General features: G+C 40.9%; 1 protein-coding gene across 10 annotated transcripts in view; it reads left to right on the top strand.

Moving 5' to 3' along the window:
• The first annotated feature begins 1,309 nt into the window (after positions 1-1,309).
• Positions 1,310-24,246, top strand: part of Hnrnpc (heterogeneous nuclear ribonucleoprotein C) — a 29,636-nt gene continuing 6,699 nt past the window's right edge. For 3 of the 10 annotated variants that reach the window (XM_041638779.1, XM_041638780.1, XM_041638781.1), the window contains exons 1-5: positions 1,311-1,444; positions 7,230-7,255; positions 20,455-20,730; positions 22,003-22,078; positions 22,653-22,700. In XM_041638779.1, the coding sequence (XP_041494713.1) occupies positions 20,490-20,730; positions 22,003-22,078; positions 22,653-22,700 (365 nt within the window). In that variant the 5' untranslated portion in view covers positions 1,311-1,444; positions 7,230-7,255; positions 20,455-20,489. Of the gene's footprint in view, positions 1,445-1,987; positions 2,034-7,229; positions 7,256-7,853; positions 7,959-20,454; positions 20,731-22,002; positions 22,118-22,652; positions 22,701-24,246 lie in introns of those variants that run through there. The other 7 variants (XM_041638772.1, XM_041638777.1, XM_041638774.1 and 4 more) reach the window with 6 other exon arrangements.

Raw genomic sequence — 24,246 nt, forward strand, 5'->3', positions numbered from 1 at the left:
TGCTACACTGGGAAACCTTTGGGTTTGGGTGGGGTGAGGGTGGTGGGTAAAATAGGATCTTTTCCTAACAGCAGCACAAAGAAATCTCCACTTTTTCTGTCTCTTATTTTGTGATACTTGGGTTTGGACCCAGCACCTTGTGCATGTTAGGCAAGCCTTTCATCACTGTGCCCAGAACTACACTAATCTTCTTCATTTCTTTTCTTTTCTTTGTTTTTTCGAGACAGGATTTCTCTGTAGCTTTGGATCCTGTCCTGGACCTCACTCTGTAGATCTGCCTTGCCTCTGCTTCCCGAGTGCTGGGATTAAAGGCGTGCGCCACAACCGACCAGCCAAAAAAAATGTCCTAGATCCGGTGTATGCTCTGTCAGGCACATGGGATGTTCTTACGGGAGCAGGCTAGCTGCTGATCCGGAGAGTTTTTTTTAAAGCAAACAGGACGTTCCCCCGGGAGCATGCTAGCTGCGGGTTTTGAGGAGGGGGTCTGTAGGGTCTTTCAAAAGGCGTGCGCCACAACCGACCAGCCAAAAAAATGTCCTAGATCCGGTGTATCTCTTTAGGGTAACATTTCCCTTCTAAGTGGGCTGTGTACATTTTGGTGTGGTCAGGTTTCTACAGAAAAACCTGAAATTTACTGGCAGGCCTGACTCGAGGGGATGAAGCGGCAGTCAGACTACTGCAGGAAGTGGGAAATTGAGGTGGCCGCCATCGGATTTGCAGACGTGTGATGACTGGGTCCAGGGAACCGGTTTGTAGGACAGCCGTCTAGCTAGGCGGGCTGAGGCCACTTCCTCCGGCAGTTCACCCTCGGGCGCCCCAGCGTGGCCTCCTCCCCGAGCTCAGGCAGACTCGGGCGCGCTCCCTCGGCCGAGCCCGCGGCCAGGGCGGGCCCTCCGCACTGCTCCGGACTCCACCCAGGCGCTCCCACCCCCGCGCCGCGGAAATGCGGTCCGGCCGGACCCTGGCGCGCTTCGACGCGCCGATTGGACGACGCGAGCGTCCGTCAGAAACTCGGGTACCCGGATGAGAAGCTGTGCGCGATACAAAGGCGAACATTCCACCCCGCTTTCCGTCGGGGACAGTGGCCAATGACCACGCTTCAGAGTCTGATTGACAGGAGGCCGCACCAATTACTAACCAGGTTCTGTTACGCATGTGAAAATTCTCCCAACCAGACCGACCCACTCCGGGTTGTGATTGGCTAGTGCTGTGAGGAGCAGTAGAGCCGTCTAATTAGGAGCGGGAGCGAGAAAAGTCCCAGCCAATAGGAACGCCCCCGGGAGCGGGGCGGGGCCCGGACCTTCGCCTCGGCGGCGGAGGAGCTCGGGGGCCATTTTGTGGAGAGACGGAGAGCGAACGGTCGTGCGCTGCCCGCCCGCTGGAGCCTCGGTCTCGGCACGGACCCGCAGCAGGAGCGGCCGTCTCTTCCTCCTCCTTCCTCCCGGTAAGCGCAGGGCGAGCTCAGGGCCGGCGCGGTCCGGGCCCGCGAGGGGTGGCGGAGACAGCGGCCTCGCGGTGGCAACGGAGCCCGCGTTTGGCCGCGGTGTGGGGCTCGGGCCCAAGGCGGGAGTCCAGGCCTCGGCCCTGGCGCAGGCTCAGCCCGGTGACCTCCAGGCCCCGGCGGCGCGGAGGATGCCCCGCTGCGCGCTCGCGTCTAACGGCCGCTTTGGCTTCCGTGGGCCTTGAGGACTCGAAGGTGGGAATGCATGTTAACATGACTGTGGTGTGATGTCTGCGCTGTTCCGTTATTGCCTCCTAAGTTGGACGTCGGGCGGGGGTGGGGAGCGATACCCCGATGTACTGGAAGCTTCTGAATTCCGGGCGGGCCACATGGCCTCAGAACGGCGTTTTAACAATAGGCGGAGTATTCATTTACTTTTGCTTCCATAGAAATAAATGGTCGAAGTCGGAGTGGTTTCTGCTTGTAAAAGGAAGTGCCGCAGATTGACTATAATTGCAGTAATTACAGCTGACTTTTTATCTACAGGTTACAAATCACTCGAAATACATAAGTTAGTGGAACTTTGCTTGAGGTAGGTACTACTGCCTTTCTCAGAAGAGGTAGACAAAAGTGGTTGACAGTATCATGCTAAATTAGGAGAGGAAGATATTTTTAGGGAGGTCATGTATTGTTTACTGAGTACTGGAATGCTGTGTACAAAAAAGACAGTTGAAATTTTAAGGAAGCGGATCCCGAAATTTAAGGTACCAGGAAATTTCCAAGGTTGGCTTGGGAACAATAATTAAAGACAAAATCTTTTCCGGATTCTATCCATCTTTTCTATCCATATTATCTTGTCCATTATTCTATCCATCTCAACTTGGGCAGTAAGCAGATTCCAGCTAGGTGTGGTAGTTCAAGCCTGTAATCGTTGCACTCCAGAGGCCATGAGACAGCCCAGAACTATGAAGTAAAACCGTGTTTTTTTTAAAAAAAAAAAAAAGGAAAAGGAAAAGAACAGAAAGCATTAATCGCTCGGTTGTAGGTGTTGCGTTCTTGTTAATGTAGTCCAGTGGTGCTTAGGATGGATGAACGGTGGTCTGGATTCAGTCAAAACACTAATAGTTTATGGTGTCACATTAATTTATCCAGGAGTTAATTTAACCCCCACAGGGTATCTGCTTTGGAGCCTGTACTTAGGCTGGCCTTGAGCCAGCCTGCCTGCCGTTGAAGGCCTTTGCCACCTACCCAGCCTCGGAGTTAATTTTTTAATTAAGGTTTTTTTTTTTTTTTTGGTTTTTCAAGACGTTTTTCTGTGGCTTTGGAGCCTGTCCTGGAACTAGTTCTTGTAGGCCAGGCTGGCCTCGAACTCACAGAGATCTGCCTGTCTCTGCCTCCCGAGTACTGAGATCAAAGGCATACGCCACCACCGCCAGGCTGAGTAAGTTAATTTTAAGTTGTTTTGTATAATTCATAAAAATTATGGTACTAAGCTTAGTTTAAACTACTGCTATGCAAATTTAACCTTTAAGCATACTTGAGAATGTGTGTGATGGTCTACTCCTGTAATTTAAGCATTTGATAAGGAGCTGGGACCATCTCAAGGCCAGCCTTGGTCTTGGTACACTTAGTTGAAGTCCCAACTTGAGACCCTGTCTCAAGGACAACAAAAGCAGAGGTCGAAAAAAAGTTAACCTCTGTGTGGTGTTTTTTTGGGGGGTGGGGGAGAGGTTTCAAGACAGGGTTTCCCTGTAAACAGCCCTGGCTCAGAACTTGATTTTTATACCAGTTTAACTTTGAACTCCCGCTTCTCCCTCCCAAGCGCTGGGATTAGAGTGTGCCACCACCACCCAGCCTATGGTTTAAGTTGCAAGCATACACGTCCCTAAGAGTAGAGTTTTGCTCTAGAGAAATAGGAAGTAATCCATCAAAAATAGTGTTGCAAAGGTCAGCCTGGTCTACAGAGTGAGTTTCATTCAGGACAGCTAAGGCTGTTAGAGAAACACTGGTTCAACAAACAAAAATTAAGGTCAAGTTACTATGTGAGAAGACTATTGGTAGTAGTTGAGATTAGTTGAAAAATAGCTGCCATTAAATGTTAGACATGCCGGGTGGTGATGGCGCACGCCTTTAATCCCAGTACCCCGGAGGCAGAGGCAGGCAGATCTCTGTGAGTTCGAGGCCAGCCTGGTCTACAAGAGCTAGTTCCAGGACAGGAACCAAAAACTACGGAGAAACCCTGTCTCGAAAAATCCAAAAAAAAAAAATAATAAATAAATAAATAAAAATCAATGTTAGACATGCAGGCCAGGCGTGGTGGTGCAGACTCAGTCCCAGCAGAACAGGCTGATTTATGGTTTTGAGACCAGCCTGAACTCTAAAGTCCCCAGGCCTCTATAACCCTTCAAAAGTGTTAGAAATGAAGATTCCTAAATGTGCAAGGTTTAAATTCCCGAATTAGTAGTATCTGTTAGGAATTGAGCTATAGAATATTTGAAATAGTTGTAGACGATTCTTCAACTAGGTGAGCACTGATAGCATTTCAGATTTGGTCGCATAGGAGGACATACAGATGCTTAAAATCTTCATTTGCCATTTTCAGAAATATTTGGTAGTAGTTAATTCTGTAGAGAAATAAAACATAACTTGTAATTTGAACTCCAGAAGTTTGTGGTCTAGTTATTGACTGTTAGTAACTAGTAAGGATATTTTTCCAAATTGTTGTAATCTTAAATATTGAATGGTGAGTGGATTATTAACGAGAATGAAACAGTTGAATTAATCTTGGCCTGAGTAAAAATTACGTTAAACTTCACAGTATCCAGTAAATTAGTCCCCCCCCCCCCCAAGGTTTTTCACTAGCTCTTGTAGACCACACTGGCCTCGAACTCTAGGACCTGCCTGCCTCTGCCTCCTGAGTGCTGTGATTAAAGGAGTGTGCCACCACCGCCCGGCCCAGTGAATTAGTTTTAAGTTTAATTAGTTTTCAAACTCCTGAACAGGGGAACTTAGACTACCTATTTTCATTTCTATAGAAAACTTTTGCTGCAAAAAGATGATACGCTGAGAGGTTACCACACTTCTCCCTGGTTTCCTAAATTATTAGTGCCTCGAGGTGATGTACACCTTCCTGTACTTGGTAGGTAGAGGCAGGCTGGTCTCTGAGTTGGAAGCCAGACTGGCCTAAAGACCTAAATTCCAGGCCAACTAGTCAATGCTATTAGCTTCCTTAAAAATAGTATGCCTGTACATGGTCCAGCATTATATGCTTATGAGTCATACACTCAACTTTCATTGGAAGGTTTGTGGTTTTGTATGAAGTAGATTTACTGGCTGATGATAACAGCTTTCAGATGTAGCAAAACTGCAGGTGTTTTTAATAAAGATTTAGAAAAACTACAATGGGTAGAGTTTCCTGGTTAAGTTTTCACAGATCCCAAAAGATAGAAGTTGATAGAATCAGTAAAGGACTGAGTTTCTGTTTAAACTATTCCAGCTGACAGATTGCTGTACTCTTTACTACCAGTTTCTAAATGAGTTACGGTTTTCTAGGGTTTTTTTTCTTTTTGGTTTTTGAGACAGGGTTTCTTTGTGTAGCCCTGACTGTCTTTGAACTAGCTTTGTAGACCAGACTGGCCTCAAATTTACAGAGCTCCATCTGCCTCTGCTTCCTGAGTGCTGGAATTAAAGGCATACATTACTAAGACCCAGCTTTTTTTTTTTTTTAAGATTTTTTTTTTTTGTTTCTTTTTGGATAAAGGGTTTCTCTAGCTTTGGAGCCGGTCCTGGCACTTATTCTGTAGGCCACACTGGCCTTGAACTATTAATATCTGCCTTGAGTGCTGGGATTAAAGGCGTGCACCACCACTACTCAGCAGAAAAGCCTTTTTTTTTTTTTTAAATAAGTGGCAGTATATTAGTTTGATAACTTGGGTGAGAAAACTTGATGACATGGAACATGCAATGCTTCTGGTAGTTTTGTTTTTGTTCCTTTTAAAGTAGACTCACTTTGTAACTCTGGCACTCTCACTCTCCTGGGTCTCCATGTATAGACCAGGCTTAGAGAGGTTACCTACCTCTGCCTCCCTAATTCTGGGAGTAAAGGTGTGTCCCATTCCGCCAAGATTACATTGCCGCTTTTTAAGTCTGTCTTTTGTATATGTACTAAGGATTTTATTCATTGACTATTGGCTTGACATCCTGAAGAATTTGGTACTGGGTTCAGGATAGTACCTAATGAAAAATTTTCATTATAATTGCCTTCAAAATACAAATAGCTTTCAATTGTTAATAATGTTCTACCGGGAAACAATACAGTTTTTATATTTGTGTAACCTTGTCTATTTGGAATTTACACTTAGTCTTAAAGAGTTTGTAGACTTTGGTGTATTTAAATATGGATTTATTTTGATGAATAGTTTTTTAAAGGATCAGTTTAAAATTTTAGCAGAAGTAAGATTGTTTATGGGAGAATAAGTCCTGATGTCTAAATCAAATGGGAATGTAACAAATTTTTTTCACAGTGAGTAGCTATTAACTGCATTTCTTTTTGCTGATGAAAGTTTGTCATTACATTATTTCAGTTTTACATAATGTGTCAGATTCTTCATCCCTGGGATTAGGAACACTAGATGATAAAAAATGGAACACAAATCAGTAAGGACACAATTTTTATCACCCCTTTCATAACATAAAGTGTTCATGGACCTTTCCTCCATCTGTATGGTTTTCACTGTAAGTGATGATAAATAAAAAGGGCTGGCTCCTTTTTAAGAACATCTTTCACCCTGGCTGTAGAACCTTATCAGTCTTGTAGTCTTTCACTCTTTGGCTTTGAGAATAGAAGAGGCCCTTTTAGTGTTTGTATTCATGGTAGACCTCTCACCTTCAGTCTGTTTTAATCACAGGAAAAAAGCTACATGATCTTAGGTTTGAAACCCATGAATCTGTTTGACTTTTATTCACGTCATCTCCATTTGTTGACATGGTTTTTCCGTATTTTCTTTATTGCCCAAACTGCTGATTACAAAGCTAACATTCAAATGTATACTCTTATCCGTCCCCTTGAAGGGAATACAGACTGGAATTGAGTTCACTTCAGCCACATACTGATCTGAAGAATTGTATAAACAGTCACTAATAGAAGTGATGAATCTCTAAAGACTCCATCCCAGTGAAATGTTAATGCTTTACCAAAATGTGTTAGATGCAGCAGACAGTTTTCTGTCTTGGGTTTAGGGCACATTTCTGAGAACTATGACTCAATCTGTCCCTTCTCCTTTCACAGGGCAGCAAGGCGAACCCCATCCTTACTCACTGGAGCTCAGCTTTGATTTTTAACTTCCCTTCCCCACCCTTCCAGAACACACACATCCCCATTCCAAAATTGATTTTATAAAGACATTTTAAACATAATGATGCAACTTGGTGTGCACTACAGCAAATATACAGGTGTTTTTTTAAAAATTATTTCCAAAAAAGACACAAAAAAACGGGACCTGGATTTAAGATGTAATTTTTAAAATTTCTATTTCTATTTTTTCTGCAGCAGTTGGGTTAGAGGAGGAGCCTTTTAGCCTCATAAACTGACCTCTCTACTTCCTCGTGTATTTTTAAGATTAACAGATGATGTGGAAAGGGCTTTGCTTGTCTGCTATTGAGAACATTACCCTTGCGGTTTTTGTGGAAACTGCTTTTGGAAAAGAAAAGAAATGAACTTTATTGACTTGATATTTTTACACCTCCCGTTTTTCTAATCTGGGCTATTTTTATTTTTGTTTTTTTACAGTGAGATTTTTTTGATCTTCAGCTACAGTAAGTTATTATAATTTTTTTTTTACATTTTTCCTGACTTTCGCTGGTTTCCTTTTTATTGTTGTTACTTACTAGTTATTTATTATTACTATACTTATTATAATGGTGATGATGATGATGATAATGATGATTTTTAACCGGATTAAAGTGGAGTTTTTCTGAATGTTAAGATTTCTTCAGCCTCCTGATTGACTTTGGAGTTTTCCATCTTGGGAGAGAAAGTGAAAGTGTTAGCATTTTTAAGTAGTTTGATCACATAAACCTTTTCTCTCCCAACCCCACCCTTGCCCCCAACCCCCTTCCCCACACTGGAAATAATTTTACTGGCTGTTAAGTCTTTGACCTTATTTTTCCTGATCTTTAACTTAACTGTTTTAGAGCATCTCTGGACGTCTGTATTTTTAATTTTTTTTCTTTTTATTTTTTTTCTTTTTAATCTTTCATTTGTTAAATTTTTAAACTGTGCTGCAATAAAATGTGTGTGGTACTATTTAACACCTATAGTGGCGATGGCATTTTCCCAAAAAGCCATCTTCCTACTGTTTCCCTTGAAATCCCATCCTGCTTTTCCTGTACACTACCCCTCACAAACCACAAGACGCAGCAACATGGATGCCCAGCCTGGAGCAGCATCAGCCAGGATGACCTGGAGCCAGGGGGGCCTTCGGAACAGATGTACACCCTTCCTGGGTGATGGTAAGAGGTGTGAGGTCCACTTGGTTTCGTTGCAAAAACTAGGAAATAGACTCATTTTAAGTTTAGGTGATGCATAGGTCAGCCCCTGGAAATTCCTACAACTAGTCAGTCTTTCTCAAGTCGTTGAGCTGTTTCAAGTAATCTTTGGGATCTGGGCATATTATGCTTGGTTGACAGTACCTAATGTGCATGAGACCCTGAGTTTGGTTCTTGGTACTCCATAAACTGGGCCTGGTGATAGGCACACCTGTGATCCATATGGTTAAAGGTCTTCCCTTGGGTTGCACAGTTTGAGGAATGCCTGATATATATGAAACATTGCCTCAAAACAAAATAAATGCAATTTCCATTATATTTGGAGAGGTGGCTTATTTATTAAGTTCTTTGGTAGCTCTTCCAGAGGTCCTGAGTTTAAATCACAGCAACCACATGCTATCTCACAGCCATTTATGTCCATGGATCCAATCACAAGAAATAATACTATAGTATTAAAATAATACGACAAAGAAGGGTTTTTGAGATTAAAGGAAAGGATAGGTATTATAAACTATAAAAAAGGGATAGATTACGCCAGGCGGTGGTGACGCACACCTTTAATCCCAGAGGTGGGTGGATCTCTGTGAGTTCGAGACCAGCCTGGTCTACAAGAGCTAGTTCCAGGACAGGCTCCAAAACCACAGAGAAACCCTGTCTCAAAAAAACCAAAAAAAAAAAAAAAAAAAAAAAACCAAAAAAAAAATAGATTAAGGTTCTAGACATCAGTGGATATTGTCTAGTGATGTGTGAAGCCCAGTTAGCCGTTGCTAACTTCTCGTGCATAGGTAGCTGCAGTTAGGAATATTGGAAGTATTTATATATATATATTTTTAAAGACAAGGTCTCTATATAGCCCCGGTTGCCCTGAAACTGTGGAGCAGGCTAGTCTCAGATCTGCCTTCTCTGTTCCCAGTGCTGGGTGGGATTAAGGGAAAGCACCACCACATCCAGCCACTGCTAAACATTTTAGAGTTAATGTAGGTTTTAACATGGAGAAATGAGATCTGTGTCATGGGTAATCATATGCCCTCCTGACTTGGACAGAAAGAAAAATACAGGTCAAATGGCACAAAAGTAGCATCAAAGAAAATAGTGAAACATTAAATGAGAAGCCCCTGAGGTCTGGGAAAGGAGTGGATTCTCTCTACCTTTTATTCAGTATTGTGTTACAGCTGTTCATCATAGGGTCAGTTTATTTCTTTGTTGTGTATTTAAGGTTATGCTTTTCTTGTTTCCAACCAAGGATCTTGTCAGGAGAACCTCAGCCTCACTCATGGTGATAGATGGAGTGAGAAATGATACCATATGATGAGATTTAGGCACAGATCTGTAGAACGCAAAAGTGGGTGTTTAACTGCATCAGGAGGAAGAAAACTGAATCTTAGGTTAAGGCCAGGTGATAGAAATTTGTGCTTTTGTATTCTGTATGGTGTCCCTCTACCTCCACCCCCCAGTGTCTTTCTGTGTAGCTCAGGCTGTCCTGAAACTTACTGTGTTATAGACCATGATCCATCTGCCTCTGACTCCTGAGTGCTGGGATTAAAGGCATGTGCCTGACAAAATTCTCATTTTTCGAAATTAAAAAAGTGTCTAGTTTCTGCCTGTGTGTGTGTCTGTGTTACCATGTGCATGCCTGGTGCCTGTCCTCAGGGACAAGGCAGTGCCACAGCCTAGAACTGCAGTTACAGACAATTTAAGCTGCCATGTGGGTGCAGGTCCTTTAAACTGCTGAACCAACTCTCCGGCCCAAGAATCAAGTACTTTAAAAATTAATTTTACTTGGAGAAAAAGGAAATAACGGATTGAAGTCTGTGTTACTAAATAACAGTGGTTTCTTTTTCAATCTTCATCTCACTATTATCATTTAACCACTTGAGGCCTTGTTACTTTGTTGTTCTTTAACTATTGGAATTGTGTGTGACTAGGTCCTTCTTTATTTTTTTTTAATTTTTTTTTTTTTGGTTTTTCGAGACAGGGTTTCTCTGTAGCTTTGGAGCCTGTCCTGAAACTAGCTCTGTAGACCAGGCTGGTCTTGAACTCACAGAGATCCTCCTGCCTCTGCCTCCTGAGTGCTGGGATTAAAGGCCTGCGCCACCACCTCCCAGAGCTACTTTGTTTTCAAGGTCAAGTCCAGTGACCTACAACGTGAGCCCTTGTCTCAGAAAAAGAAAACAGTTATTTCAAAGACAAATTGTATCTAGACTGTTGTTTCTTCAAATTGATTTGTTTTTGATCTCCTTGATTTATCAAACTGCAGGTCATGTAGGCCAGAGTCTGGTTTCTTTTTCTTTCCTGTCATGCCGTCAGCTTTTTATTTAAAACCATTTACTCCTGCCAGGCGGTGGTGGCGCACGCCTTTAATCCCAGCACTTGGGAGGCAGAGGCAGGCGGATCTCTGAGTTCGAGACCAGCCTGGTCTACAAGAGCTAGTTCCAGGACAGGCTCCAAAACCACAGAGAAACCCTGTCTCGAAAAACCAAAAAAAAAAAAAACAAAAAAAAAACCATTTACTCCTATTTTTTAGGTCCATGTCAGTTCATTGTCTCTAGTGTATTGCAATAGACATCCACTTTTACTTTGCCTTCTGCACTAGTCTCTTCTCAAAAAGTGTCAGCTATGTTGATTCTGCTAAAATGGAATGTTTGAATGAAAGCGGGGCTTGGTGTCAGTGTACTGATAATCCAGCATTTGGGAGGTATAGTCAGGATCAGGAAGGAGTGCAACGTACCAGGATCTTAAGCTGAGTGAGACCTGCCTCAAGAAAAAATTTTAAATTATTTCAGAGCTAAAGTTAGAGTGTAACTGATCTTTCCCCTCTTCCTTACTGTTAACTGTGAGTGATAGGATTAAAGTCTCTGTCCCCACTCCTGGCTCACTGGTCATCTTACTGTGTTTTAAGTTGTTGAAGAGAGCTGTGTGCTGCTTTCTGCCACCCAGCTCCCGGCCGCCTGGCTAGCTTATGCCCGAAATAACAACACACAAACTGCATTCTTTTAAACACTGCCTGGCCCATTATATCTAGCCTTTTCTAGGCTAATTCTCATGTATTAATTTAGCCCATTTCTAATAATCTGTGTAGCACCGCTAGGTGTGCTTACTGGTTAAGATTCAGCATGTCTGCCCGGGGAGAGAGCTGCATGGCCTCTGAGCTCACTTCCTCTTCCTCCCAGCATTCTGTTCTGTTTACTCTGCCTATCTAAATTTTAACCTATCGGGGCCAAGGCAGTTTCTTTATTTAATCAATGACCTTCCTCCATCATTAAGTAACGGGCTTGAGACTGGAGAGATGGCTCAGCAGAATACTTGTTACTCTTGCAGAATATCTGTATACAGCTACCAGCACGGACATGATGGTTCCAAGCATCCAAAACTCCAGTTCCAGGGGATTTGATGCCCTTTTGGCTTCTTAGTAGTAGTAGGCACTCAAATGGTATATATTTTTGCAGAAAAACCCATATAAAATTTAAAAAAACTGGCTAGAAATGTTCTTCTTTAGGGTCTTTTTTTTCTTCTATTCATGTTAGGGTTTTTTTTGTAGGTTTTTATTCAGTAGCAACCGTAATTCTTAATCATTTAAAACTTAAAAATTTACTTTGTGTGCGTGCACTTGATCCTGTGCCCATTTAGTCCAAAAGTGCATTGAATCTGTTGGAGCTAGAGTTATAAATTACAAGGTACTTATAATAATCTACATTATATTGGTGCCAGCATCCGAGATTGGATCTATGAGAAAGTAAGATGTTCACCAGTAATCTCATGGTGGCTAATAACTGTATTTTCAGTTCCCAGAAACTGTTCTACCCTTTTCTGGCCTCTTGGCTTCTGTGGTACTAAACATGCACAGACATGCAGACCAAACACCCAGAGGGTTTTTGGTTTTTTGAGACAGTTCTGGCTGTCTTGGAACTCAGTTGTTGACCAGGCTGGACTGGAACTCACAGCCTCTGCTTCTTAAGTACTAAATTAAAGGTGTACCCCGCCACCACCCAGCCAACTTAGGGTTTTTTTTTTATTATTTATTTTTAAATTTGCCATTTTCAGACAAGGTTTCTCTGTATTTCTAGCTAACTGAAACTCACTTTGTAGACCATATTGGCCTGTTGGCTGCCTACCTAGTGCTGGATTAAAGGTGTGTGTTGCCACTCTTGGCTGGCATTATTGCTTTTACCTGTCTGCATTTGCTTTTTTTCTTAAATTCTTTGAAGTTTCTGTTTTTATTACTTGGAAAAAATCATTGGAAAATATTTTTTTTCTTTCTTTATTTTTTTTTAAATATTTATTTATTTATTTATTATATATACAATATTCTGTCTTGTGTATGTCTGCAGGCCAGAAGAGGGCACCAGACCTCATTACAGATGGTTGTGAGCCATCATGTGGTTGCCGGGAATTGAACTCAGGACCTTTGGAAGAGCAGGCAATGCTCTTAACCACTGAGCCATCTCTCCAGCCCCCTCATTGGAAAATATTATAAAATAAAATGAATACAAATTGCTTAAGGTATACTGCATTTACTTAAGTGCTGGGATAAAAGGCAGTTGTCATTGTGCCCGGCTCTTTAAGTAAAAGTTTTTAAGAGTACAGACTTAAAATCATTTGCGCCATTTCTTTAAGGTACTCAAAACAAGAACAAAGGCACTCCTTCAGAGCTGTCTGCTTTTTAAGAATTTTGTGTGCTCTTGTACCAGGCATGCATACGTACATCGAGCACAACTTGATTCTCCACTTTCACAGTGTGGCCACTGAGCTCAGGTCATTGGATTTGGTGGGAGGTGTCTTTAACTACAGAGCTATTTTGTGGGCCCAGACACTTTGTATTTTGAGGCAGGGACAATTTCACTTTTAGCTTACCAAGTAGGATAGGCTTAATGGCCAATAAGCCCCAAAAGTCAGGAATTACTAGTGTGTGCCACCATTTTTGTCTGTTTTTTTCTTTTAATTTATTAGGGGTGTTTGTGTGTGTCTGTGTGTGCATTTAGAGGTCGGAAGAGGATGTCAGATCTCCTATATATAGGTGTTAGGGACATTGAACACTGCCTTATAAATGTTGCAGGGCATTGAACGTAGGTCCTTCAGAAAAGCACTAAGTGCTCATACTGAGCTGTTTCTAACTCTGTTTTTTTGTGTGTGCACGTGAATTCAAAGACTTCTTTTTAGTTTCGTGTGAATGGGTATTTTCTCTGCATGTGTGCTTTGTGTCTGGAAGCCAAAAGAAGGGAGTCGGATCACCTGAGACTGTGTGGTTGCTGGGAATCAAACCCAGATTTTCGGGAGAGCATTAAGTTCTCTTCAACAGTCACCTTCCCAACTTGGTTGACAGTAACTACGAATATATTTAGGGAATGTAATTTTGCAGATCCCAGTAGTTAGTAGTTGTAAAATTTTCTTCTAACCTTTTTTTGTGTCTTATGTGTGCTAGACAAGTGTTAAACTGAGATACATTTATAGTCCTATAATTATAAAACATTATAGGGTTTTTTTACTAGAATGTTAATTATGTGATTGTATATATAATGTATTTTAATTTTATTTTTTTAACTCATTACCTGTCATCTCTTGCTCTCTCCCACTTTCCTGATTCCCTTTTTAGCTAGTCTCTTCTACTTACATTTCTTTGATTCATTTATTCATAGTAGCATAGGAGTTCCTGTACCTATGAAGAAAAAAGTCTTTCCCTTCCTAGCAAACATTGTCCGTAGAGTCTTGGGAAAGGATGGGTCTTCATTAGTTCTTTGCCCCTCTCTTTTGGGCATGTTAGCTGGCCCATTAGTGTGTAGTGCTTGTGAAGGTAATCTCAAGTGTTTTGACTTTATGCCAGATTAGGTACTGCCTGAAAAAAGCCAGTTCTTTTCTGTACCACCCAAACTTCAATTTTTGGTATTTATGAGCATTCATTCATGAGTTTATTCTCACTTTCCTATAACTTTTGGGCAGGTTTACAGTACAAGATTGGGAATGACTTCACATCCCTCATAACAGTGCCACCATTGCAGCAATCGGCACATCTCCCCTGAATAATCAGTAGAGCACTGCACACTTTTCACAGGTTACTACAACTTCTATCCCTCAGCAGAGTCAGACAGATCTGACAAGGCCAGCCTGGGCTACAGAGAGAGTTTCACATAGCGAAACCCTGTCTTAAAAACAAATGTGTTACTATCTTCCCATTGGTTTAACTCAGGATTCTCAGGAATCCAAAAAAACTCAGTGGAGTAGAGACTGTGGTTAGCATGCTCAAAGTTACAGCTTTTTTTTTTTTAACATATTTATTTATTATGTATACAATATTCTGTCTGTGTGTATGTCTGCAGGCCAGAAGAGGGCACCAGACCTCTTTACAGATGGTTGTGAGCCACCATGTGGTTGCCGGGAATTGAACTCAGGACCTTTGGAAGAGCAGGCAATACTCTTAACCACTGAGCCATCTCTCCAGCCCCTCAAAGTTACAGCTTTAAGGTGCCTCTTAAATCTTCCACCTGGGTGTCTCTGTAGCTTTGGAGCATGACCCAAAACACTCTCTCTGTAGACCAGGCTGGCCTCAAAACTCAGATTCGCTTGTCTCTGACTCCTCAGTGCTGGGGTTAAAGGTGTGCACGAACACACCTTTAGATATTAAACCTAAAAATTAAGGGTAGCACTCTTTTGTTTTTCGAGACAGGGTTTCTCTATAGCTTTGGAGCCTATCCTGGAACTAGCTCTTGTAGACCAGGCTGGTCACGAACTCAACAGAGATCCGCCTGCCTTCTGAGTGCCTGCTGAGTGCCTTCTGAGTGCTGGGATTAAAGGTGTGCACCACCACTGCCCGGCTAATTAATATTTTTAAGCCAATCTATAGGAATTGGTGTTGTTGGTGAGCCTAGTAGTGGATTTTCCTCAGTTTATTGTGTTACCTTGCCTCATTCAGTCTTTCTGCCTCGGCTACTCTAGCATAGTTACAGATGTAAGGCATTGAATTTGTTTCATTCATTTAGAATAAGCTCTACATACCCCTGGCCATAACCCCTTTTATATAACCTAGCCACACTGTACCTCACTGTAGACCAGGCAGGCCTGAGACTCTCAGATTTTGTTACCAAGGCTTTAAGCCTTGTGCCACCACGCCCCACCCAGGCTTTTGTTTTGAAGTTAGTTGACTATTAAACTATATAATACTTTCCCTGTTGTAGCCTCTCTGTTGGTTTACAGTGCTAGGTTGTTGTTGTTTTCTTCCTCCATTCTGTCTTGTCTGCTGAGAATAAATTGAATACTAATACTAGAACTACTAAAGGACTGGCCAGACAATGAAAAGTTGGCATTAATTCCAATCCCATAATACTGTCTTATAATTTTTCTCCTCCGCCACCTGTTTTCCTGAGTTGTTTTTCCACAAAGACTCTGGACCTGGCTGGACTCACACTCAAATCTGGTTGTCTTCCTTTGGTATGGTGACTAAAGCCTACATTTCATATTCAAAATTGAGTAGTTACAGAAATTTTAAGTCACCAGTTAAAGTTCACACTTAACTTTCCTGGGTGGTTGAAAAAATAAACATAAAAAAGGACATGACTCCTAAGTATGGTGCTAGTATTGTAGATAAAAGGGATATCAAGAGGCAGGGACTTCTGAGAGAGTCCTGAGAATATGACCCTGAGCCTGGCCATGTGAGGAGGGGGAGGAAGAGAGAGCAAAAATAGTAAAGGGTAGCCGGGCGGTGGTGGCGCACGCCTTTAATCCCAGCACTCGGGAGGCAGAGGCAGGCGGATCTCTGTGAGTTCGAGACCAGCCTGGTCTACAAGAGCTAGTTCCAGGACAGGCTTCAAAACCACAGAGAAACCCTGTCTCGAAAAACCAAAAAAAAAAAATAGTAAAGGGTAGACAAAAAGGACCTGGTAACCAAAAGCTGGATTATATAGGAAAGGACAACTGGGAGAAGAGTAGCCTGCCTACCGAGCTAGAGAAGTTTAGGGTAGTGGGTATGATGCCAGCCAAAACCTATAACAAGAACTGAGAGATATTGGGAGAAACTGTTGCCCAGGTCAGCATTGATATGCTGGGCCACCACTGCCTGGCATCTGACTTAACAGCTACAAAATACTTATTTTTTGTGTCCTTTTTTAAGATTTAATTTGTATGCAGTTTCCTGTGAAGACCAGAAGAGGGCACCAGATCTTATAGATGGTTTTGAGCAGCCTTGTTGCTGGGAATTGAACTCAGGACTTCTGGAAGAGATGTGGTTAAGGTTAAGATTACTCTTAACTACTGGCCATCTCTCCACCCCATGTTTGGTATTTTGAAAACCAGTATTTCTAAGATTTTTGATAATTATGTGATGTGAGTATACGTACATGTGAATGTAGGTTCCTGCTTAGACCTAAAAATTGCTGACTCCTGGAGCAGCACTTACAGGCTAAGAACTGAGGTCATCTGGGAAAGCAGTGTGCTCCTAAACTGGTATTTTCTGTGGACTGTTGTAGTTTTGTCAGTTACACAGCTAAGGAAAACCTTGAATCTGATGGTTCAGCCTTTTTGTCTTTGGAATGCTGAAATGATAGGCCTGTGCTAACATGCTCAGTTTACGTCCATGTATCCAGCCCAAGAAAATGCGCTTTATGTATTTATCATGTGAGTGCATGCCCATATGTATAGAGGAAGGTAGACATAGTTTGCCTTAGTTGCTTTAAAGTTTTACTTCATGAATCAGGGTAAAGATCTTGTAGCTAGACTGTCTAACTAGCCACATTCCCTGAGCAACTTGTGTTCTAAATACTGTTTTTGCTATACTGTTGCAACTATGGCGGGAGTGGGGATCTGTTTTAGAGACAGGATTTCTTTGAGTAGCCCTGGATGTTCTGGGAACTCTACCGTTGTCCCTCCTGAGTGTTAACATTAAAGGTGTGCACTACCACCACCCATCTTTTTTTTTTTTTAAGATGACTATATTTTTCTCTTTCTCCCTCTTTAAAATGTGGGCCTGAGAATTGACTTCACTTGTGACATTAAAGGTGTATGTTAAGACATAGGCCAATAAAAAACAAGACTTGTAATTAAATTAAACTGGATCGTTTTAAGATGGGTTGTGGTTACTCACACCTTTTAATCTCAGCACTGAGGAGGCAGAGCAGAGAGGTGGTTGTGGCATTCTTGGCCTTGACCAGTCAGTCAAAAGCCCAGTAACCATATTGTGAATTATAGCCTCCCAACATCTACCTTGTTCTTGTCAGTCATGGCCTCTTTTATACTGACAGTGAATCTTGAAGATAGGAACCAGGAAAGACAGTGCCTGGCACCTGCCAGATACTTTCTAAAAATTCCATAAGAACTGTGTCGTCTGGCCAGGTGGTGGCGACACATGCCTTTAATCCCACCAGGGAGATAGGCAAGTGGATGTCTGACTTCAAGACCAGATTGGTATAAAGAGAGTTCCAGGACAACCAGGCCTACACAGCCAGTTCCTCTCTCAAAACAAAATTTGGCTATTTTGGTCAGCGTCCAGGCAGATCATTGTTAACCTCTGAAAAAATAAGAGGTAGACAGTAATAATAGAAAAAAGATGGGGGCTGGAGAGATGGCTCAGCCGTTAAAGGCTAGGCTCACAACCAAAAATATGAGAGAAAAAAGATGGATAAGAGAAGCCAAAATACAAAGAAAATAGCCAGGGAGAAAAATGTAAGTTAAATGGGAAGGTTCATCAAAGGAAATAAACGATATAGGAGCAAAATAGGTGAAATATACAAATGATGCTGCCGGTATACAGATGTGTTTTTATTCAAAAGTGTTAAACAAAGATGTAAAATATTAAAAGCTTGCATAAAAAATTCTTTATAAAATTTGGTTCATTGTTGCCATCTAGTGTCACTCATGTGCTGGAGAAATGGTGGGTGGGGGAAATGGGAGGTGTTTGTAAAAGATTACAGGTTTGGTTCTTAGTACCCATCTATGTAATCCCAATTCCAGTCAAATTACATGTAGACTGACTTCAGGCACCGGGCACAAATGTGAACATATAGAGGCAAGCATACATGCCAATAAAAACACATAGTAAAAATATTGTCCAAAGAAAAAGGGGAGAATTAACCTGTATATGTAGACCTGTGATTTTCTTATTTTTGAGGATGCCCTGTTAACATTACATGGCAACCAATATTACATAGTAAGTAATTTAAAAAAAAAACCTGAATTGCTTTAATCTGAGTTATGTAGTTTCTTTTACTTAACAATATTGTTATACTATTTTTGATCTACTCGTGTGTATGGTTATCATGTGATCAAGGCAGAGAACTGTATGAAATGCCCAATAAAAAATGCTTTTTATATTTTTCAGTTTATTTATATTGCTACATATATAAATTGAAACAATTTTTGGAGTGGAGGTAGTACCAGCTGGGGACTTCTGATTGTTCTTCTAGAGTATTTGGGTCATTCCCAGCACCTACATGGCAGCTCACACCTGTCTGCAACTCTACTTTCAGGTCTTCTGACATGAGACATACCCTCAGTTCTGAGTGTTTTTTTGTTTTTTTTTTTGTTTTTTTGTTATGATTTGAAGATGTGGAATGAGGTTTCTGGGTATCCTTTTCAGTTGCTTGCCATCATAGTTTCCCCCTACCCCAATCTTTTGACAGGATTTCTCTGTGTAGCCCTTACTGCTCTGGAACTTGGTCTGTAAACCAGGGCGACCCCAAACTCAGATCCGCTTTCCTCTGCTTCCCAAGTGCTGGAATTAAAGGCGTGTGCCAGCACTGTGCCCATAAGTTTGATTATGGGGTTTTTTTGGTTTGTTTTTAAATAACCAAGGATGAACAGGTAAAATGACCTAGGTCCTTGAGCGGTTATCTAGGAGAGGAGTTGACAAAGGCGGTGGCAATCCTGTAGGCTTAGCTTATTACTTAGGGAGACAGAATCATGACTATGATGCATACAGATCTTGTAAAAGAAGGGATTGAGGAGCTGGGCGGTGGTGGCGCACGCCTTTAATCCCAGCAGAGGCAGGAGGATCTCTGTGAGTTCGAGACCAGCCTGGTCTACAAGAGCTAGTTCCAGGATAGGCTCAAAAACAGCAGAGAAAGCCTGTCTCGAAAAACCAAAAAAAAAAAAGAGAGAAGGGATTGAGGGATGTATAAGAGAACCTTATACAATACATACCAAGTATTTTACTAGACATGTATTGCCTAAGGACAGTTAACTTTAACTTTTTAAGAATATTTAATTGTCCTTTTATATTTTATAGTCCAATTGGCCCTACATACCATCCTGGTTTTTGATGTTGGTTATGACTGACTGAGACATTTGTATTTTGTGCATCATAGGGTGTCAATTTATTCTTTATCCAACAAATGTGACCTGTCGTTTACTAATAATAAAGTAAAGTGTGGGGAAAGCCGGATGGCTTAGTGAATAAGGTGCTCTTTGCCAAGACTGGCAACTTCAGTTTGATTGCTCATCTATGGTGGAGAGAGAACTGATTTTGATAGCTGTCCATTGATTTCTACATGTCAACAACTTTGCAGTACACATGGGCACAAGTTGTAATGTGGCTTGAGAGCTTTTGACTGCTTCTAAAACTATTGAACTCCTAAGTAAAAAATCATTTAACAGACGATCTGTTATGTTTTGTATTACTTGAAACAAAAGAAAAACATACTGAGAATTAGTTTTTCATTATTCCAATAGACTCAGCTTAAATATTTCTCAGTTATTTTCAAAATCAGGAGAGTATAAATATGAATTTGAATTCTGATATTAGGATTTATATTAATAGGCAAACTAAGGATTGTAAAATACAATTTTTAAAAAGATGTCAGTGGGTATTTTGTAAGATCGACTATTACCATTTCAGGTTTTTGATTGAAAAGAGTCAGCTGCCTGGTGACTCAACATAAAATTCCAGGATTCTGAAGTATTTAGAATTACAGTATTCAGGCCAGCTTTGCCAGAGTAGATGTCTGGGGAAGAAAACTGAAGGAAGTTGCTTTTTCTTATTTGCTTTGTTAATGGCTAGTTTATCATCATCACCATCCAGTATTAATATTCCATGTGTAAATGGTTTTATAGTGATTATACCCTATGAAAAAAAGACTTTGTATTATATGCTAAATCAAATCCAAGTGAGTATTTGACTAGTTGGAAATATTTGCCTTTCTATAAGTATACCTTAAAGTTAAAAATTAATTATCTTATACTTGAAAGATGCAGATTTGAAGTAGGTCTGTTATGAGAAAGGCGAGACTATGTTAGAACTAATTGTATGATTCTTATAATAAGGAAGGCAAAAAAGTTTGAAAACTGATTTAGGAAATTATAATGTGCTTAAGGACTTCAACTTGGAATTAAGATAAAACAGAATTGTGTTGCAAGTAAGTGAGAGGACTAAAAGAAGTATTATAATTAATACATTTGACATTGTGAGAGATACAGTAGGCAGTCACAGTGGTTCAGATGAAACACCATTAACAATATCTCTTAACCTGAATGCTTCTTTTTTGTTCCAGTTTCAGCTTTGTGAGAAACCTTATCAACAAAGAAGATGGCTAGCAACGTTACCAATAAGACAGATCCCCGATCCATGAATTCCCGTGTATTCATTGGGAATCTCAATACTCTTGTGGTCAAGAAGTCTGATGTGGAGGCAATCTTTTCAAAGTATGGCAAAATTGTGGGTTGCTCTGTGCATAAGGGCTTTGCCTTTGTCCAATATGTTAATGAAAGGAATGCCCGGGCAGCTGTAGCTGGAGAGGATGGCAGAATGATTGCTGGCCAGGTTTTAGGTAAGTTGATAAAATTCAAACTTAAAGTAAGCTTGTAAAGTTTTGGATTTCATTATGACATATTTGTACATACGTATTACACTTTGCTATTCTTTTATATATAATCTAGCAGCGTCTTTTTTTTTTTTTTTTTTTTCGAGACAGGGTTTCTCTGGTTTTTGTAGCCTGTCCTGGAACTAGCTCTTGTAGACCAGGTCTCAAACTCACAGAGATCCGCCTGCCTCTGCCTCCCGAGTGCTGGGATTAAAGGCATGCGCCATCACCGCCCGGAAAGCAGCGTCTTCTTGATCACCTTATTTGTTTCCCTAAGTCTGTAAGGTAGTCTTTAGATATTTGATGTTGTGACTAAAATGTAAGAATACAATTTTATATTATGTGATAATGCAAAGCAGAAACTGGAGAACTTGTGATAGTCTTAAGATAAAACAGATGGTAATAATATTGTATAATGAGGAGCTGTCACAGACAGTGTGTGAATATATAGTTTAGGCTTTGTCCTTTGGATTTTTGTCTAAAAGATTTATTCATTATATTTAGTGTTCTTGTATGTATGCCCGCGTAACAGAAGATGGCAACAGATCTTATATAGATGGTTATGAGTCATACGTAGTTTATGGGAATTGAACTCAGGATCTCTGCAAGAGCATTACAGCCAGTGCTCTTAACCTCTAAGCTATTATCTCAACTTTATAAAAATTATTTATTATAATTTATTTATTTATATGCAGTGTTCTGTCTGTATGTTTGCCTTCAAGCCAGAAGAGAGCAGGTGAATCTCTGGTTTACGAGAGCTAGTTCCAGGGCAGGCTCCAAAGCTACAGAGAAAGCATATCTTCATTAATTTTCCCACGCTTATCTTTGCACATGTTCTTTTATGGTGCGTGTGTGTGAAATTTAAATAGAAACATTACTGGGAGAGGGACCTGTTGTTAGTAGTAACCCCTGATGTGACATTCCTGAACTGTGTAAGTGCATGAGTAAACATCTATGAAAGATGAAGTTTGCAAATGGGAGCTGAGCGTGGGGATAGATAGCAAAGAAAAAATTATAATGTTATGTCAGGACAGTTTTGGTATAAAACAGTACAGAAATGGAACGCTAGCTCTGTAAAAACCTTTTAAGTGAAAAGGAGAGGTAACGTTATACGTCAGATAAATACAGTCTGAAATATGGGTTTTATTTGCTTTGCTAGAGGATATAATCCAGTCTTTTTGCCTTGAAGTTTTTGTGTTTAATTTCCCCCCCTTTCCCCTTTGTTTCCTTTTTTTCCAGATATTAATCTGGCTGCAGAGCCAAAAGTGAACCGAGGGAAAGCAGGTGTGAAGCGATCTGCAGCGGAGATGTACGGGTCAGTACCAGAACACCCTTCTCCGTCCCCTCTACTCAGGTCCGGAACTTTATTATTTATAACTGCATTGTGTCCATCAGTGGGCATCTTCTCTGTTTTCTGGATGTGGGGAGGGTTAGTGCAATGTGTTTTCTATGTGTAAAAGTATAATGCTTATTAACTTGTGTTAACATACTTTCCCTTTTGCCCCTGTTTCCTAGCTCTCAGATTTGTGCTATTTAAGAATAATTTTATTAGTTTAGCATGAATTCAAGAGAAAATTGTTAGGTTCTAGGAAACTGGGGAATAAGGAAGAAAGAGGGGATTATGGTTTAACAACTATTATTCTTTCATGGTTTTCAGTGTTCATGGTTTTCCTCATAAGTTATTTTGTTAATTCTCACCAGGGTAACTAATTTGATCACTGCTTCTCTAGTGGTCTTAAGACAATATGGAGGGCAATTGTTTTGTTTGAATGAATGGGGATTATTTGTTGCTAATCGATTGTTGTGGTGGTTTGGCCTGTTTTCACCCCGTCTGCCTTTTGAATTAACAACAGCAACTCCAAAACAATCTTTTGGTATTTATTTTTCAGTTCCTCATTTGATTTGGACTATGACTTTCAACGGGATTATTATGACAGGTATGTATAAGGATTTTTTCTTTTTGGATATTCCTTAAAAGCCTGTCATGCTCACATTCTCTTTAAGTAATGAATGACAGGTTTCAAATGATGCCTTTTTTTTTTTTTTTTTTTTTTTTTGAGACAGGGTTTCTCTGGCTTTGGAGCCTGTCCTGGAACTAGCTCTTGTAGACCAGGCTGGCCCTCGAATTCACAGAGATCTGCTTGACTCTGCCTCCCGAGTGCTGGGATTAAAGGCATGTGCCAGCACTGCCTTGCTCAAATGCTGCTTTCTACTCAAAATTATAACCTAATAAGATATTAAGATGTTAACAAACCCTACTCAAAATCTTTCTGTGATTGGTTTGTGTGAATGTCTGTTTCATGTGTTGGAGGTCTAGTTGCTGAAGAGGCTTGTCAGATCAGCTTTTTTGCAGGCACGTGTGAGGTGACAAGCATTGGTACTGTGGTTGGAATGTGGGTCATCAGGCAGTGGTCTCATTCCTGAGCCAGCTTGTACCCATATCACAGCATGGCGTTTTCGTTGATTTGAAAGGATCTGTATTAGAATAGAAAGGATCCCTAATGTTTAAACTCGCATAGTTACCTTTGAATATACCTTTTAATGATCTAGGAAACATTAAGTCATGTATAATAGCAAATTGCTTTAAAAGCAACATTGCTAAGATTTCTAAGTGTGGAGTATAGTTTACTTTTTTTTTTCTTTTATTTTTTTCGAGACAAGGTTTCTTTGATGCCTGTCCTGGAACTACCTCTTATAAACCAGGCTGGCCTTGAACAGAGAGATCTGCCTGCCTCCTGAGTGCTGTGCTTAAAGGCATGCACCACCACCACCCGGCCTATAGTGTAGTTCTAAGAAACAGGGAGATGCAAACATTTCTAACTTGGACCTTAAATGGCTTTAGTGTTTGTAGGACAACCATGAGGGTTTTGTCTGGTAAAGTTAGGTGAGAGCAGACAGAAGTTATCATGGTACTAGATGTGGTGGTATGTGCACACCTTTGATCATGGCATGTAGTAGCAGCACATAGACCTACACAATGCAGTGTAGCTGTATTATCAGGTCTACTTGTCTTCAGGAGTTAAGCATTACCAAAACATCTAAATAACCGGGCTTAGATCATCCCTTTTAGAGGGAAAGGATGGGGGAGGGTCATAAGACCCTCTGCATTGCATCCACCTATCCCCAACCAGTTCTATATCATGTGGCTTGGGATCTTAGGTCAGGGTTAATGGAAGGGCACATTCCATAAAGCCTTGAGGGTGTCTTCTGTGTTGGTAAAATTCCTTCCAGTGTGGCTTCTTTATGGACTTCTGTGCTGTAATACGTACCTTCGTTTGTCATTGGGTCCTTATAATGAGTGATAAACTTGTACACACGCCCCAGGAAAGGAGGACTTTTTCTTTTTAAATTTGCAGTTACTGCATGTATGTCTGTGTGAGGGTGTTAGACTTTTGGAGTTACAGATAGTTTAGTCATATGTAAGTAAGTTGGGAATTAAACCTGGGTCCTCTGGAAGAAGAGTCAGTCTCCTAACTGATGAGC

This window comes from Microtus oregoni, unplaced genomic scaffold (genome assembly GCF_018167655.1).
Source record: "Microtus oregoni isolate MIOR12 unplaced genomic scaffold, Mior012 000056F_ref0000123, whole genome shotgun sequence".
Classification (NCBI taxonomy): domain Eukaryota; kingdom Metazoa; phylum Chordata; class Mammalia; order Rodentia; family Cricetidae; genus Microtus; species Microtus oregoni.